This window comes from Dromiciops gliroides, chromosome 2 (genome assembly GCF_019393635.1).
Source record: "Dromiciops gliroides isolate mDroGli1 chromosome 2, mDroGli1.pri, whole genome shotgun sequence".
Lineage (NCBI taxonomy): Eukaryota > Metazoa > Chordata > Mammalia > Microbiotheria > Microbiotheriidae > Dromiciops > Dromiciops gliroides.
This window is the reverse complement of record NC_057862.1, coordinates 48,870,027-48,888,077: the sequence shown is the minus strand read 5'-3', so window position 1 is coordinate 48,888,077 and position 18,051 is coordinate 48,870,027. Positions and strand designations below refer to the sequence as shown.

General features: G+C 50.3%; 2 protein-coding genes across 2 annotated transcripts in view; both read right to left on the bottom strand.

Moving 5' to 3' along the window:
- The window catches only part of LMAN1L (lectin, mannose binding 1 like), a 41,835-nt gene extending 31,137 nt beyond the window's left edge, over positions 1 to 10,698 (bottom strand). The window contains exons 1-2 of the mRNA XM_043980306.1: positions 10,671 to 10,698; positions 7,212 to 7,517 (exon numbers count right to left, since the gene is read on the bottom strand). Coding sequence (XP_043836241.1) covers positions 7,212 to 7,517; positions 10,671 to 10,698 — 334 coding nt within the window. The remainder of the gene's footprint in view (positions 1 to 7,211; positions 7,518 to 10,670) is intronic.
- A 661-nt stretch (positions 10,699 to 11,359) lies between these two features.
- CSK (C-terminal Src kinase) overlaps positions 11,360 to 18,051 on the bottom strand; it is a 35,853-nt gene continuing 29,161 nt past the window's right edge. Inside the window, exons 6-13 of the mRNA XM_043981600.1 lie at positions 16,617 to 16,710; positions 16,333 to 16,398; positions 15,959 to 16,058; positions 15,746 to 15,836; positions 15,209 to 15,282; positions 13,456 to 13,651; positions 12,581 to 12,667; positions 11,360 to 12,468 (exon numbers count right to left, since the gene is read on the bottom strand). Coding sequence (XP_043837535.1) covers positions 12,286 to 12,468; positions 12,581 to 12,667; positions 13,456 to 13,651; positions 15,209 to 15,282; positions 15,746 to 15,836; positions 15,959 to 16,058; positions 16,333 to 16,398; positions 16,617 to 16,710 — 891 coding nt within the window. The 3' untranslated portion in view covers positions 11,360 to 12,285. The remainder of the gene's footprint in view (positions 12,469 to 12,580; positions 12,668 to 13,455; positions 13,652 to 15,208; positions 15,283 to 15,745; positions 15,837 to 15,958; positions 16,059 to 16,332; positions 16,399 to 16,616; positions 16,711 to 18,051) is intronic.

Sequence of the window (18,051 nt, the reverse complement as noted above, 5' to 3'; positions counted from 1 at the left end):
ATAGTTCACTTGGGCCAGGTGACTTCAAGGGTAGCCAAATGCTTCCTTACTATCTCTTTACTTATCTTGGGTATCAACACATGATCAGCCATTTTTATTTTATGCTTTCCTATTCAAGGGTCATTCTCCCTGGCTGAGAAAACAGGCAAGATAAATCAAATTGGACAGCTTGCCCATTTCTTCATCATCAGTCACTGTCACCCCCTATTCCCTAAGCAGTGGGTTTCTCCTTTGTGTTTTTCCTCCTTTCCTCAATAGACCTTGAAAAACTCCTGTTTGATTATTATTCACTGGTTTCCTTGCCAATGTCAGCTTATTTATATCACTAGTTTTCCTGAGATTATTCTGACACCATCCCATCAGACCTTTGTATTCATCAGGAGTTACCTGGCTTTGCTTCTATTTTGTGTACATGCCTTGAAAAAACAAACCATAAACTGGTTAGTGAATTCTCTGTGCATTGACCTTCTCTGCAGACAGCCTCACTTTTTCCTTCTCACAGGGATGGTTTCTGTATGTGTCTTCAGATTCTTGTCTTTAAGACCTCATCCTTCCCATAGAAACAAAGTCAACCGTGCCTTTCTCCAGACCCTTTGAAATCTCTTCCAACATCTAAGGTCCATCTTTATTCCCCTCTATCACAGTTTCTAAGATGAAGTCATTTTCTCCTTAAGATTTCCATCTATTTCCACCCCTGACACCAATTCCTCTGTGTTGGTAACAATCAGATCCAGGATAGAATTTCCCCTTGTTGGTTCTGGCACCTTGAGAAGGATGAAATTATCATCAAGGCAAGGCAAGAAAGGATTAAGTGCTCTGCTCTTGGCAGAGTGCTCCAGCAGATGTCTGGGAAAGTGAAGCTGTCCCTCACCCCCACCCCCAAAGATATAGTTACAGCTCTTGGGGAAGTCACAGCATAATTAGAGAGACAAGACCTACACATGAAATAATGAGGGCAGATCAGGGCTGGGAGGGACCTCGGAGGCCATGTAGTCCAAACTCCTTTTACAGATGACAAAACTTGAGGCCAAGAAAGGGCAAGTGACTTTGTCCAAAGTCACTTAAGGTAATGGTTCAGACTTGAGGGACTCAGCAGGTCCGAAGAGGAAGGGAACACCATTGGTTGGGTGCAGGAAACAGTCAAGGGGGACTTACTAGAAGGGATGGCTTTGAAAGGTGGGTAGATTTTCAGGAAGAGGAGAGGAGGAAAGACAAGTCTAGCTCCGGGGAAAGAGCTTGAGCAAACATTCAGGGGTAAGAGTAAAACATGAATGTGTTGAGCTATTCTTCTTTGCCAGTCACTGTCACTGTGGTAGAGGTTGGGAATGCAGCAGCGACAATGAAACAATCTCTTCCCTCGAGTTTACATTCTCTTGGGAGGGAAGAATCTGAACAGATACAAATTATATAGAGAGTGAATACAAAGGGATTTGTGTGTGTGTGTGTGTGTGTGTGTGTGTGTGTGTGTTGGAAGGACAAGAACACTAACAATTGAGAGAATTGGGAAAGGTCTCCTTGTAGGAGGTGACAGCTGAGTTGTGCTTTGATGGAAGCTCAGGATTCTAGAAGGCAGAAGCGAAGAGGGAGAACATTTCAGGCATAGAGGACAAAGGTCCAGAGGTAGGAGATTGGATGTAATATACAGGGTCAGGATGTAGGCCAGTTTGGCTGGAATTAAGTCTGAGAGCAGGAGCAATGCAAGCCCAGACTGAAAATATAGGCTGGAGTCAGATTGTGAAAGGATTTAAATGTCAAACAGAGATTTTTATTTTATCCTAGAGGGAATAGGGAGCAACCGAAGCTTCTTGAGCAGGAAAATATGATCAGAACTGCACTTTAGAAAGATACATTTTGCAAACAGATTGGAGGGACCAATTGGAAGCAGGAAGACCAGTTGGGGGCTATTGTAATAATCCTGGTGAGTGGTGAGGAGTGATCTGGAGAGGTGGCTGTGTGGGTTGATGGGATGGGAAGGTGGTAGAGATAGAATCAGTAGGATTAAGCATCTGATAGGTTGGGGGAAGTGGGTGAGGGCAGGAGATAGAGAGTGAAGAGTGGAGAACAAGGAATGAGGGATCAATGAAGTATGTTCAGGACACATTGGAGAGACCTTAGAGGAATGAGCATGCTGGGTTGGGAAGCAGGACACCTGGATTTGATTGTTTTGGAGTAATCCCCTTAAGACTTTTGGACCACATTTTATTCTTTTACCTGGAGAGTGGGGAGAGAGCCTTTCTGGGCAAAGGGGGAAACTAAGGCAGAAGGAGTGCATGATTGACTTTGGGATCTCTGGGAGACAGATCAGTGAATCACCTGTCACAGCAGAATAAGATGAGAATGCCCTCATTTTACAAAGAAAGAAACCAAGGTTCCTAGAAAGAAAGTGAGTTGCCTAGAGATCTAATGTCAATTTAGGGACAGGACCAGGGCTGGAAAATAAACCTCTGACTCCCAGTGTGCTTTTCCTTAAACTCCTGTCCTGTCTGAGCTGTTAATTCACATCGCTCCCCTATTAAACACCTGTCTGCCAAATAAAGTATAAACTCCTGACTATAGCATTGAAGGCCCTTCACAATTGGCTCCAACCAACACTGGAGCTTTGTCTCATGTGGATCCCCTTCCAATATTTATTTAACCTGGGAGCCAAACTTCTGTCTCCTGTTCTTATCCAGTTGTGCCTCTCGTCAATTGTTTTGCAGAGCCGCCACCTCCCTCCCCCGCCCTCCCTGTGCCACACCCACCAATCTGAGGTACTTCCTGTCTCCCCTGTCAAAGTCCCATCCTTCCCCTGAAGCCCAATTCTGGTGGCAGTCCCTTTGCAAGGGCGATCTCCCTCTCCTGGGTTTCCTTTTTGGCACTTTGCTTGGCCCTCTCCTCTGAATGTATCTCCTGCTCCTGGGGATCATAAGGATCCAGGGCAGCAGTTCTCAAAGTGGGGTCCCCAAGACCTTTCAGGGGCTCCACAAGATCAACGTGATTTTCAGAATAATAAGATGTTATTCGCCTCTATTTTCCAACTGCCTATCCATGTGAGGGTGGAGTTCTTCACATATTTTAATCCAAATGACATATCGCAACATATCGTCTACAGAAGCAGAGAGGGGTATCCAGAGATCTTCCATTGAGCCAGACATTAAAGAGATTGGCCAAAAAAAAAAAAGTAAAACAATGCCACTCTTCTCACTAGTTGACAAAAGATGTTACTTATGTGAACATATCATGGGTTTCTTCTTCAGTAAATCTTTCCAAAATGTATCCATTATAATTTCTAATATTGATAGATATAAATCACATAAAGAAAAAATGTAAGAATATAAAGGGGGGGGCAGCTAGGTGGCGCAGTGGATAGAGCACCAGCCCTGGAGTCAGGAGTACCTGAGTTCAAATCCGGCCTCAGACACTTAACACTTACTAGCTGAGTGACCCTGGGCAAGTCACTTAACCCCAATTGCCTCACTAAAAAAAAAAAAAAAAAAAAAAAAGAATATAAAGGGATCCTGAGCCCAGGCATTGAGAAAAGCTGGTTTGGTAGAGAGAAGGCTAGTCTTACAGCTGGGGAAAGCACAGGTTCTAGCCCCCATTCTGACACAACCTGGCAAGTCACTGAACCTCAGTGTTCTAGGAAACTTGAAGGTGCAGAAAAGGTCCCAGCCTTTATTAGCAGAGGGAATTTCCTCACCTGAGAATTCTCTATGGTCCCAAAATCACAGGTTGTTGTCCCTATCCCTACCCTTGGTATCATAATTATTTTTGCCCTTGTCACCCACCTCCCCCCATCCCGTATCTGAGAGTGAAAGGTCCTCAAGCCCCTGGGCTATCTCTCCTGTAGCTTTGAATCCCAAGCACCCAGGCAGAGCTGTAACGAGGGTGAGGGCAACTGGCTTTGTTTCAGGGGACTGAATTTAGAGGGCAAAGAATTTAAGAGAAGCTGATGGCACTTGTAGACTTTTAGCAGCATAGGGACAGTAGAGCTTAGTGTCAAGTTAGTTAAAATAGTAAAATATCAGATGATGGACTAGGGTAAGCTCTTCCCTACAGTATAAATAACAGCCTCTTTACTGCTAGAAAATATGGGTTGTTCTGGGTGACTCAGCTCCCTTTCCTTCTATGCTATGCTATTTCCCCTTTCCCCCTCCCCCAATGGGTTTTGTCATTTTTCTCAGCATAAAAATCCTGATTATGGTACTGTATGGTAACCCAGGGCTCTGCAAATAGTAAGCAACTTAATAATTGCTTGTTAAAGGTGATTCAAGAAAAAATGCCAAGTCCTTGAGGGCAGAGACATGTTTTCATCTTTGCATCCCCAGTGTCTAACACTGTGCCTGCTACACAGAGTAGGTTCTTACTGAATGCTCATTGATTGAGTTTCCTTCTGTTGGAGCTTTGATCCTTGTTAAAGTACAAATAGCCTTGTGAGAAGGCACATTTATGGCAGACCCTAGTTACTTGTACCTATCTGTAGTTGTACATATCTGTATTTTTACTGTTGGCTTCTAAAGGAAAGGATGGGACCAGGCTGGCCAAGATCAGGGGGCTGGAGCCACCACGCTAAGACCTGGCCCATTGACAATTCTAAGGAGGGCCAGCCCTAATTGGGAAGGGAGATGTCGCCGGCTGCCAGCCCAGCCCCAGCCCTCCCTTCTGCTGCTCCCCCTGCCCCCAACCATGTGCCAACCTGGAAGCTGGCACAAGTCCCAGGGCTCTGGCATTGGGCTCTCCCCCTCCTCCTAGTCCCTGCCTGCTTTTCCTGGAGATTTTATTAATCCCGGTGTTTGCCCTTGGGAAAAGCTACAGAGGAAGAGGGAAAGGATGTGGGCATGGGGAAGGCCCTGAGCCAACCATCGTTCTAGAGATGGGTAGAGCTGGGAAGGATGAGGATATCCTCTCAGCTCATCTCTGCCTTTTACAGATAAGGAAACTGAGGCCCAGAGACAGCAGCTAAAAGTGGCACAGCTGCAATGAGAACCCAGGCTGCTGAACTCCCAATCTGGTCCCTGGGGCCCCTCTAGGTCTTGGGGAACAGCTTTCTGGAGCCTCCCCTGTCCCCTGGGATGGTCGCCGGGCTGCCCCAGCTCTTCCCCCAAGCCTGGGAAGGACCCCCTCCTGAGAGGTCAGATCCAATCCAAAGCAGGAACAGGTATGATTACAGTCCCAGCTGAGCATCCCCTATACTGGAGGAGACACCAAAGGCTGTCTTTCTCTTTCAATCTGTGGTCACACTGGGTTTGGAGGAGGGGGCAGGGGGCTTCAGAGGCAGGATCCTGACCTCTCTGGGCCTTGGTTTTTCCATTTGTAAAATGAAGATTGGATTAAATGAATGACCTTTAAGGCCCTCCTGGCTCTAAATCTAGCCGGCCACTGATCCTGCTCCCATTGGGCGTCCTGCTCCCATTGGGTGTCCTGCTCCCACTGGGCGTCCTGCTCCGGGGCTCAGAGGAGTTTCTATGCAGGTCTGGTCTTACCCCTGGTGGAGAAAGAGGTTACCTCTGCAGTGAGATTTTAGAGGCTCGGAGAAGGTCCTATTCCAAAATGTATCCTCCCTCCCTCCCGGGGTCCCTGAAATCCCCCCATTATGGCTGCCTGCCTTCCCTCACCATCCTCTCCTCCACAGGCCTTTCTCTCCTATTTGGTAAACCCTGCTGAGAGGAGAATTTAGTCAGTCCCTTCCACCTCACACCAGGGAGGAGCTCTTGGAGCCTGACCCAGGCCAAGGAGGAAGAACTGGGGAGAAGCCTGGGAGGGGGTGTTCCAGGGGAACACGGCTATCAGACACTTCTCCCTGAGCCGTGCTGGGGGGGAGGAGGAAGACAGGTTGTTGAAACGGGGACATGGAGCTGGGGACAAATTTAAATGAAATGGCTCTAGCTTTGCTAGGAGATAAACATGCTGGGTCCCAGGCCCCAGGGCCAGGAAGACTGACCTGAGGGGCAAGATGCTGAGGTCTCCTTGCTTGGGGTAGGGGTGGGGGGCGCAGACTGGCAGGAGGGTAGGAGTTTGGGCCTGTCCAGAGGCCTTTGGGGAGCTGGACCCACCACAAACAACACAGAGAAAGGGCCTGGAGGTTAGAGAAGGGGTGAGGGAGGCTGTCGCTGGAAGAGGGCCGGGGCCCAGGAGTACAAAGCAGCTGAGTTTGGAGGTGGGGAAGCCCTAGAATCCCCTCTAACCCGAAGGGCTTGGGACAATGTCCCCAAATCCTCTTACAGGCCGTGATTCTACAATCACCCAATCATCAAAGCCCATTCCTCCCAGGTACCAGAACAGAGGAAACTGAGGCAGAGGGGTGGGGAGGAGAAAGAGACAGAAAGAAGGGATAAAGGTGGTATGCAAGTCAAGAGGCAAGTTTAAACCAGACTCTCCTGCATAACTTTGTGACCTTGGCCAAGTCTCTTAAAACCTTCTGGGCAAGGGGCAGTTAGGTGGCACGGTGGATAAAGCACTGGCCCTAGATTCAGGAGGATCTGAGTTCAAATCTGATCTCAGACACTTGACACTTACTAGCTGTGTGACCCTGGGCAAGTCACTTATCCTTCATTGCCCCACCGCCTGGAAAAAACCCAACAAAAAACAAAACCTCTGGGCCTCAGTTTCTCTATCTCTATCTGAAAACCAAAGAGCTCCAACCTGCTAAATTCCTGCTAAGTTCCTTAACAGCCTATGAGACTGTGGGTGACACTGGGAAATGCCAAGTTGAAAAGGTAGAGGCAGGAGAAACTGAGGCTGAAGGAGAGGAGAATGGTATCCCAATGGTCAGTTAGGTCTGCAGCTGGGCCCCAAGCTCATTGTGAGTCAATGGTACAACCAAGACCCCAGGGATAACCTCTGACATCCTCCCCACGTCATTTTATACTGGTCAGGCCACCTGGCTCTTCTAGGATTCCCAAGGGGTGAGGTCCGGGCCTTGAACACCCCGGTCCAGAAGGACAAAATTAGTTTCTGGTCCCATGACACAGGTTGCATTGGGGTGGCCCCTGCCTGGAATGACCAGCTCAATACCCACCCTCTTCCTTGGCAGCCCATGTTTCCCCCACTGCTAACTTCCCCTATGTCATAGAATCAGAGACAGAATAGCACCTAAATCCTTGGCTTCCCCTGTGTGTAGGCATGAGAGAGGGGCTGGCACCAAGTGGGTGAGGAGCTCTGGGAGGAGTATCTCTTCCACCTTCCTTGAGCCTCAGGCCTGAACCCCCACCCCCAGCACGCCATCCCCTAACCTCCATGGTGGCTCCAGAAGGGTATCCCTTGCCCGGCGATCGCCAGTCTTGGCCCTTTGAAACTGAACTTGTACTCAAGCCTTCGGTGCCAAGGAGCCGCAGCCTTGGCCTGGCTGTGGGAGGGCAGCAGGAGGAAGAGGAGGCAGAGGAGAGAAGGGCCAGACTCCATGGGCCCCAGATCGATGCCCTTGCCCTGATGTATCTCCGACAGGCTGAGAGAGTGGAGCCAGCGTCCCCGTAGAAGAGGGAGGGGCTCCTGGGGCTTGGCCAGGCCAGGGGAGGAAGAAGCGCTGGAAGGTGAGGAGGCTGGCGAAGGGCAGCCCAAGGGACGGAGGAGGGTAGGCCAGGCTGAAAGCCAGGAGCTTCCTTTCACTGCCCAAGAGTGGGCCCCTCCCTCTGACACAAGCTGTTTGCCCAGGTTGGGTGGGATCGAGTCCGAGCTCTCCTGGCATTCGAGGTCCCCTACAACCTGCCTGCCGCCTCACCCATCTCCTCTCACTGCTTCTCCGTACATGAAGACCCCGGTCAGGCTGGTCTCCTTGCTCTGCCCCCAACACATTCCTCCCTCTCTGGTCACACTAGTACACTGATCATGGCTTTACTGAGCCCCTTCTCCATGTGAGCTCTCGGGAGGCATTCCATCCAGGAACTCAGGAAGCTCACTGCCTCCTTGAGAGAACAGAACACACTGGCTGCTAACTACTGAGGCAGCAAGGCACGGAGACCATGAAGCAGGAGACCTACTAGTAACTGCTGTATTTATATAGGGCCTACTTTGCTAGCTGTATGACCCTGGACAAGTCAACTTAACCCTCATTGCCCCACAAAAACAAGCAAATAAATAAAATATATAAGGCCTACTATGTACCACACACTGTATTAGGTGCTTTCCAAGAATAATCTGCAAGATAGGTGCTGTTGATTCCCATTTTACAGTTGAGCAAACTGAGGCAGACAGAAGTTAAGTGACTAGCCCAGGGTCACACAGCTAGTTAAGCGACTCCAGGTCCACCTACGCTCCAGTCCTGACTAGCTGGGTGATCATAAGGAAGTCACTTAAGCTCCTGAAATCTTGGCTTTCTTGATCCACAAAATAGGGTTAGCACTTGTTTCTTGTATGTCTCGGGGATGAATGAATTGGGCCCAAAAGTGAAAAGGAGGCTAGGCTGCCTTTGGAAGGCTGCCAAGTTCTCCACGATTCTCCAAGAAATGAAGGTCTATCCCTTTAATGCCAATATTTTCCTGGCAGCACAGCCAAGGTGCTGTCCTGGGAGAACCGAAAAGGAGTATCATGCAGGGGGCACCGGAGAAGGTCAAGGGGAAGATAACCAAGAGCTCCCGTGTTCCACCATCTCCTTGTGGAAAGTCCCCAACCTGCGAGGTGTCAATCCTGTAGTGAATTGCAGACGTGAACAAAAAAGGATGGGAAGCTTTGAAAATGGGTTTAAATCTGTATCATTAGAGGGAAAGACCTGAAATCAAAACCTGCCCAAAATACTTAACAGCCCTGTGACCGTGGGCGAGTTAGCCTCTGTTTCTTATCCATAGAATGGGGATAATAATAGAACCTACCTCCCAGGGTTGTTGTAAGGATAACATGAGATATCTGTAAAGCAATCACGCAGTGCCTGGCATAGAGCAAGCACTTAATAAATGACCTTTAGTGCCCACTTTGCAGGGCCGGAGGTTGAATTAAGCACCAAACACATGCCAGCAGTTGTTACAAACAGCAGGTGTGGAGCAGGGAGCCACAGCACCAAGCGCTGTCTATTTTATGTCCTGGTCCTTGGGTGGCAGCAGGCTTGGGAGGCTTACAGGTCTCTTCTAAATCATGTTTTCAAAGGGACCAGATATGTAAGATTACAAAGGAAAACAAAGGTTGGTGAAAATAAAGTTGTTTTCCCCCCCAAGTTTACAGCCCCCCAATCCATTTAACTCCAAGTTAAGAACTTCTGTTCTAGAGGTACAATAGGTGACAACATAGGTGGGCACCCAGATCACAGGGAGACCTCGAATGCCAGGCTGAGCTTGGATTTTATTCAAGGAGGTCATAGGGAGCCACAAAAGGTTGGAGAGTATAAACCCGGCTTAATTAGAGGTAGGTGTTAGAAAAATTATTCTGGCTACCATGCACAACCAGGAAGACCTAGGTTCAAAATCCTACCTTTGATACATATTCATGACATGGGAACCTGGGCAAGTCACTCAGTCTCTCGGTACTGTAGGCAACTGCAGAGGAGGTGTTGATCTGTACTGGCGAAGGAAGTGTGCTCACCTGGGAATTCCCCATTCCAATCCTCACATCCTTCCCATGGTTACAAAAGGAAAAAATATAAAGGCAGGCTGACCAGGTGGGAGGCTGCTATAATAGGCTGTGCATGAGGAAGTGGGGGGTAGGGGGCACAGTAGGGAGGATGGAATGTAAGGATGGGAGCTGGCTCTTGAAGCAATGAGCTCTCCTCCATACCCACAAGATGGATGATTGCTGGAAATGTCTTGGGGATCGAGGTGAGAATTCTATATTTAGATGCTAAGTTGGCCCAGATGTTCAATGGGGCAACTTCCAATTTAAATTTCTTTCATGAACTCTGGGGGGTAAAACTGGAAACTGGGTTGAACGTGTGTTTGGTACAGTTCCACGCAAGTCTTATTTAGACTTTTCCCGAAGGAGGGGAAAAGTTTCTCATTGAACCCAGCACCCTGAGGCCACTGGATTGGTGGGGGAGTTGGACAAGTGAGCCATGGCCCAAGTGTCCACGTGGACCAAGTCCCCAAGCCACAAATAATGCTCCTGGACAAACCCAAACATCAGCATTCTCTGGGTGGCACAGAACTGAGGAGATCCCTTCTCCTTGGGAATAAGTTCTAGAAAGCCTGTAAAATGGCTGCGAGAAGGAAGGTGCTAGGAGCCAGCCCTAAAAAGGGAAGGGGAAGAGAACTGGGGTTCAGGTGTGGCTGGTTCCCAAATCCAAGGTGTGTGTGGGGGCCCTCCAGATCATCAATGCAGAAAAGCCACAGGGCCAATGAAGTAGGTGTCCTGGGCTGGTTTCCAAGTGGAGCTGATGTCTTGGTCAGGGGGGTCTACTTCAGTCTCTGTAGCCTGGACCCTTCAGAGGAATGGGAAGAATGTGGAAGGCTTTGGCAACTGCTGGACCCTCCCTAGCCTCCACTTTTCCAAATCTCATCAGTCTTTAGGACCCAGTTCAGGTCACCTCCTCCAGGGAACCTTCCCAAGCTAGTTACTCCAATACCAATCTTTCCCCATTGTGGGATGCAAATTCTCAAGTGTTCCTGTCACTCATGATGACATTTAAACATGTCACCATCATGTTCCATGAGCCTTGTCTTCCTATCCAGACTATGAGCTTCCCAAGGCCTGGGCCCATGTTTCCTCCAGCCTATGGGCTGGGCATCTCATCTAGGATTCAGGCTCCCTGCCCCCTGCCCCCAGCCCCCTACCAAGGAGCACAGTCCCACTCTCCAACATGGCCCACAAGAGAATAGAGACTGCTAGCTCTTCTCTCCTTTTCCCCCTTTCCATGCTTTCTAGCCTTAAAATAAAGGGGAGTCTGACTATCCTAGAACTTCCTTAATGGCCAAGTCACACCACTGACACCTCTTCCCAGCTGGGATAATTACCCCCAACATCTGGCTCAGCTCAATTCTGATCTGGGGAGCTGATAGGGGCAGTGTAGGGGTAAGGGGCTGGGGACAGGACCAAGGGAGGTAGACAGCAGAAGACACCCCCATCCCCCCAAGCCACAGAGCCAATAGCACGAGAATTGGGGCACCCATCTACGACTTCTCTGTCGTCACGGGCCCAGCTCCCACGAAGTGAGGGGCGGGCTTCCCACTGAAGCAGGAGGGAAGTTAAGAGCTCGCTGATGGTGACGGACACAAGACACTCATGCAGGGAACAGAAGGCAGCTGACATGTCCCAAAGAGACCCCCTCCCGCCACCCTCACCCAATACAACGGGACAAGCACAGTCCTGCTCATAGAGACAGGGGGATGGACAAGATGGCAAGGGAAGTTGGGGGGGGGATCCTCTCAAGCCTCAGTAGGGTTTGGGAGGGGCCCCCCCTCAGGTTGGGGTGTGGAGGCGGGCAGGCAGGCCCCCCAGAGAGGACGCACTGAGGCGGGGGGTGTCGAGTGTCCTCATGGGATGGTTTATTACAATTTCATCTCACAGGGTGGGCAGCAATACATGAGATTAAAGCACCGGACAGAAACGCAAAGGCCTCTGGGATCGGCATGCAACATTGAGACAGGGTCAAGCGCAAACACCAGGCCCGAGGCTGGGAGATGGATAGGGAGATGCACGGGCTGCTTCCGACTGGGGAGGGGGGACGGGGGCATGGTAGAGGGGGCGTTTCTTTTCTTTCTATTCCCTTCCCCCTCTGCCCTTAATACATTAAGAATGAGATTCGTACTTCTTGTAAAATGCCCAACGTGGGGTATTTTTTTTTTCTCCTCAAATTGAAAATAATAAAAAAAAACAAACAAACCAGAAAAAAAAAGCATAAAAAAGAGGAAGAAAGAAGAAAACAAGAGGCAGGCGGGTGGCAGGAGGGCAGGGGGAGACGAGGGAGAGTCTGCCCCTTCCTCCCACTTCAGTGCAGTCCCCCGAACCCCTTTGGTCCCCGCTTGGCTGGCCTGTGAGAGATGGACAGGCCAAGATGGGCCTCCTGTGATGGACAGGTGGTGAGAGGCTAGTGGGGGGGGGGGGGGCGGGGGCCCAGGAGGGCAGAGCAGGGGAGATGGGAGAAGGGAAGGGGAGGAGCCGGGACAGGCATTGAGGCCACATCACTTTGGAATGAGGGACCTGAAGGCTGTTCTCCCCCAACCCCCCTGCCCTGGATTGAGTCACACACCCCTCTTCCCCACCAGGGCCTGTCCTGGCATTGGGAGGAGGCCAGAAAGATGTCCACAGTCTTTCCCAGGATGGGGCTTCAGTCTGAGCCGGTCCAGTTCTCAAGAGCACCTCAGTCTTTGTTTTGGGGAGGGGGAATAGAGGTGATTGAAGAGGGTGGCACAGGGCGCCCATGGGGTGCCCCCACCCCCACCCCAGCGTTCACAGGTGCAGCTCATGGGCTTTGATATGCTCTAGCTGTTCCCTAAGCTGCAGGAAGGTGGGCCGGTTGGCAGCATCCAGGTGCCAGCAATTCTTCATGACCTCATAGACGGCGGCTGGGCAGCCATCGGGTGCGTCCATCTTGTAGCCCTTCTCTACTCTCGGGACCACGTCCTTCAGAGGCTGGGGAGAGACCGTCAACTGCTGGGGGCTTTGGGAGACCCGACCATGCCCAGCCGCCCAGGCCCTCCCCAGCCCTCAGCCCCCTCCACCCGCCGCCCCTGCCCAGACTTACGATTCTCGGATAAGGCACTCGGCCGAAGGAGTAGATTTCCCAGAGGAGTACCCCGAAACTCCACACGTCAGATTTGGTGGAGAATTTCTGTTCGAGGAAGAGGAAGGAGCAGAAGCTGAGGGCCAGGCTCTGGCCCGTCTCGCTACGTGGCCGTATTCCTCTGGGGACTGTGGCCCAGGCCACGGGAGGAGGAGAGGAGGGAGTCACACGGACCTGGGGGACTGAGCGCTCAGCCCAATACAGCCTTGGAGGATCAAAGGGTCATCTATGTGATTGGAAGAGGCCTCAAGAGACGATCCAGGCCAACCCCTATCTGGATGAGGACACTGAGGCCCGCAGAGAAGAGCAGCCTTGCTGAAGGTCACGGTTAGCAAGAAGCTACCAGGATCTCAATTTAGGTCCCAAATGTGGTTCTCTCTTCATTACATATGGGCTAATAAAGCCCATAGAACAATCCATAGGGGTAGGGGCGACAGCCTGGACACAAGAGTCTGGCTGAACAGTGACAGCAGGATTGTTCAATGAGCAATTGTGAATGACTTAACTACTCTCAGCAATACAATGATCCACGACAATCCCAAGGCACTAATGAGGAAGCTTACTATCCACCCCCATAGAAAAAAGAGCACTTGTGGATTGTACATATATAACCTATATCAGATTGGTTGCTGTCTTGTGGATGAGAGAGGAAAAGGGAGGGAGGGAGGAAAATTTGGAACTCTAAATCTTAGGAATGTTGAAAACTACCCTTACATGTAATTAGAAAAAATAAAATAAACGTTTGTTGCATTGAAAAAAAAAGGTGTGTTAAACAAATAAATGTTCAAAGATTTAAAAAAAAGTCAGGTTGAGCCGGGACAGGGACGGCCTCCTACCTTTTCTCTCAGGGCCTCGGGGGCAGTCCACTTGACAGGCAGTTTCCCAGTGTCCTGGGTGCAGGAGGCCTCTTTGGTGAGGCCAAAATCGCTGACCTTGGCAATGTTGTCTTCAGACACCAACACATTCCGGGCTGCTAAGTCCCGGTGCACAAAGTTGTTGGCCTCCAGGTATTCCATCGCCTCACAGACGTCTCTGGGAGGGAGGGAAAGGTCAGGAGGTCAAGGGTTGATCACTCAGGCCAGCTTCCTGTCTGAGCTTCTAACATCCCAACCAATCTCACTCCCTTCCATGGTTCTGTCAGGGATAGCCAGCCTTTGACTCGGAATCTCATTTCCTACCTCCTTGCCTTTGAACAGACTGTATCCCCTTGCCTGGAAAGCTCCCCCAAATCTTGGAATCTCAGTCTAGGTTCAGATGCCAATTCTTACTGAGCTCAGCCTTCTTCCAGCTATTAGTGCCTCTGTAGAAACTCTGTATTTAGTTATTGGTAGACAGTCGACTATAAGCCCCTTGAGGGCGGGCACTGTTTCACTTCTGCCTTTCTATCCCAAGTGCCTAGCATGCAGTCGGCACCTAATAATGTTTGCTGAATGAATGGATTTCTTGGGGAGTTTGTTAAACCAACAGGCACTATCACAATAGTAATAGTAGGGAATGTGGAAATATGTTTAACATGATGTATAACCTATATCAGATTGCTCCTGGCTGCGGGAGCAGGGAGGGAAGAGAGGGTGGGAGAAAAATTTGGAACTCAAAAAATACCATTACAAGGGGCAGCTAGGTGGCGCAGTGGATAGAGCACCGGCCCTGGAGTCAGGAGTACCTGAGTTCAAGTCCAGCCTCAGACACTTAACACTTACTAGCTGTGTGACTCTGGGCAAGTCACTTAACCCCAATTGCCTCACTAAAAAAAAAAAAAAAACAATAAAAAAATACCATTACATGTAATTGGACAATTTTTTTTTAGTGAGGCAATTGGGGTTAAGTGACTTGCCCAGGGTCACACAGCTAGTAGGTGTTAAGTGTCTGAGGCTGGATTTGAACTCAGGTTCTCCTGACTCCAGGGCCGGTGCTCTATCCACTGCGCCACCTAGCTGCCCCAATTTTTTAAAAGAACCCCCAAAATAGTAGTAATAGTAACAACAGCCAACATATAGTGCTTTAGGTAAAGGGTTTTATTATCCCATTTGATCTTCATCACAACCCTGGGAGACCCAACCCTGGGAGGTGGCTATCTGAGGCAGGTGCTATCATTATCCACTTTTCTCAAATGAAGAAATGAGCTCAAGGGAGACTACCTGAATTGCCTAGGATTGTCACGCAGCCAGAAAGTATCTGAAGTGGGAGTCAAGGGGCAGCCAGGTGGTGCAGTGGCTATAGCACCAGCCTTGGATTCCAGCTTCAGACACTTACTAGCTGTGTGACCCTGGGCAAGTCACTTAACCCTAATTGCCCCTGCCCCCCCCCCCATCTTGGGTCTTTTGGACTCAAAATATGTCTACTTTGCAACAAACCCTGGGAAGCTCCATGACAGGGAAGACTGGGACCCTTTGCCTTCTCCTGTAGAGGAGAGGCCAGGACTCCTCTCCCAGGTCTCCACCCACAATGCCTAGCACTGGGCTCCAGCCATAGGAAATTTAAGGCCTCCCTCATCTTTCTCCAAGAAATGAGCATCCCTGGGGATGGAGGTCTTGCTCTTAGCCACCTAAGGAGGGAGACCACCCCCTCTTTAGCCCTAGTCATACTCACAGGGAGAATTTGAGGAGGCAATCTCCACCCAGCACCGACCTGCCCCTCGACCGCAGATAATCCACCAGGCTGCCCTGGGACGGGGACAGAGAGCCACCAAGAATCATCAACTTAGATCAGGAACAGCCAGCCCTCAGAGCCCCCGAGGCCACCCCCCTCATCTTATAGCCAATGAACAGAAGCCTCCTGCCCTCACCCTCCTCCCGAGGCCGAGAGGAGGTGTTTTGCCCAAGACCACAGAGGTTGCAAGTAAAAGAGTAGCATTTGAACCCAGGTCCTGTGTCTCCAAAGCCATTGTACCATGATGACTCTTTCTCGGAGTGTTGGCCGGCCCCTTCACCCCAACATCTCCCAGAGTGGCTGATTCTATCAATGGTGTTGGGAAAATTCTAAAGGGAGGGGGTAAGACCACCCCTCCCCCCCAAGAAAAAAGAGACTGCTCGGAAGGAGGAAGAAGGATGGAAACTGGTGCATTTGGCCTGGAGCAATGAAAGGGTATGCGTGTGGAGGAGGGAGAGGGGACTGACTGCTGCTCACCTTGGCCATGTACTCAGTGACTATATAAAGGCCTCCCTTCTCCTCCACAATCACCCCCAGCAGCTGCACCAGGTTGCTATGCCGGAGTTGCCTGGAGAAAGGAAACTGTTAGGGCTGCTCAGACACAGGTTCCTGAGGGTCCCCTGCTCCCAGACCCCCACCCCCCAGATCCACCCCAGCTTCCTCTCCAGTCCAGGTGCGCTCTCCACTCACGTCATGACCGAGGCTTCTGCCAGGAAGGCCTGCGCAGTGGCGTCGTTCTTAATGCACTTAACGGCGACTTTGTTCCCCCGGTAGTCCCCGAGCATCACATCTTGGGGACGACAGATGGGAGTCAAGGGTTGAGATCCCTAGGGTCCCCCAGGCTGGTCCCATCATTCGTTCCCCCCTAAACTCTCCCTGGGCCTCCCCCGAGTCTGGACTTGCTCCCTAACCCTTCTGGATCCCAGCCTGGCACTGCCATTCATCCCCCTCCCCCAACTTGCCCTGGGTCCCCCCCAGCCTGGACCTGCTCCCTAACCCCTCTGGATCCCAGCCTGGACTCGCTCCCTAACCCCTCTGGATCCCAGCCCAGCACTGCCACTCACCCCCAAATTCGCCCTTGCCGATGGTCTGAAGCAGCTTGAGGTCTTTCATGTTGAGAGCCCAGCCGCCTGTTGGAGGGAGGGGAAGGGGGATGGAACTGAGCACGAAGGACCAGGGTGAGCCTGGCAGGAGCTGGGAATGAGGAGAAAGGGCTACCCCAGGGGACCAGTGGGGAAGGAGCAGCTGGGGCCCTGGGGAAGGGAGCCAGGTGTGAGGAGTCAGGGCATGGGCTTGGGTGGCATCTCCAGGGGTCGAGGGGGAGGAGGGAGGGGCAGAGGGCACTCACTTCGGGAGAACTCGTCTTGGGCTGCGACAGTCCCCTCCATGACCTTTGGTTTGATGAGGCGGGTGCAGAGCCCATCGGCATCAGTGGTGTAGTGCTGGGGGAGAAAGCGTGGGGGGGCACATGGGATGGGGGCTCTGAGCTCCGCCGGGACCCCTTGGCATCCCAGGCCTCCTTATTCTCCTACATCCAGCTCCCACCCCCATTCCAACTTCCAACTGACTGTCAAATAAAGCTTTAGTTCAGCATTCAAGGTTCTCTATAGCCTGATGCTGTTTCACCTCTGACCTTTCTTCATGTTATCCTCTGGATTATAGCGTTAATACTGAGATAGACCTCAGAGCTCATCTAGTCCAACCACCTTCATTTTTACTGATGAGGAACTAAGGTCCACACTAGTGAAGTGACTCACTAAGGGTCAGACATCTACCAAGTGTCTGAGGCAGGATTCAAACCCAAGTCCCAGTGCTGTACTAGCCAGTGAGTCACTAAACCCTTCTGGAGCCTCAGTGTCCTCATCTGTAAAATACGGAAGATGACCACTCTTACATCACAGGGCTCAGAGGGAAGAAGGACAAACTGTTCAATGGATCATAGATTCAGAGCTGGAAGGAATCCCAGGAGTCTTTTTAGTAAAGTCTCCCTGCTTTACAGATAAATAAAGGAATGGTTGGCTATAGCTAGGCTAAGAAGTATCTGAGGAAGGATTTAAACCCAATTCCCTGGAGCCCAGAGCAGCCACTTTATTCTATTGTACCATGAATAATATAGTAAAACCTAGCATTTTTAACAATAACATATAATAATATGTTACAATATAACAATATCATCAGCTAACAAGCAGCAAGCAAATGGCTATTGACCGTCCCATGAATCTGTTGGTGGAAACAGGGATTTGTGAAAGTAACTTGGGAGCAGGTCGTTGTCACCTGAAATTGTCAGAAAGGTCTGAATCCTAGGTCCAACTTGTAAGCTCTAGGCCAGAGGTGTCAAACTCCGGGCCAAACTCAAAATGTCCTTGGAAAATATTTAACAAAGTAAGTAAAAATACGATGCAACATAGATAATGGTAATATGTGGTTTTCCAAAGCAATATACTCTGTAGGGATCCATTCCCTTTTCAGTTTGAAGCCACTCTGCCAGGCTAAGGGAGGAGGATGCATAGAAATGGCAGAAAATGTGTAACAATAATAATGATGGGGGGGCAGCTAGGTGGCACAGTAGATAAAGCACCAGCCCTGGATTCAGGAGGATCTGAGTTCAAATCCAGCTTCAGACACTTGACACCTACTAGCTGTGTGACCCTGGGCAAGTGTCACTTAACCCTCATTGCCCCGCAAAAAAACCAACCAAACAAAAAACAAACAAAAATAATGATGAAAATTAACAACAGCTTGCATTTATAAAGTGCTTTAATGATGTTATCTCACAACAAACC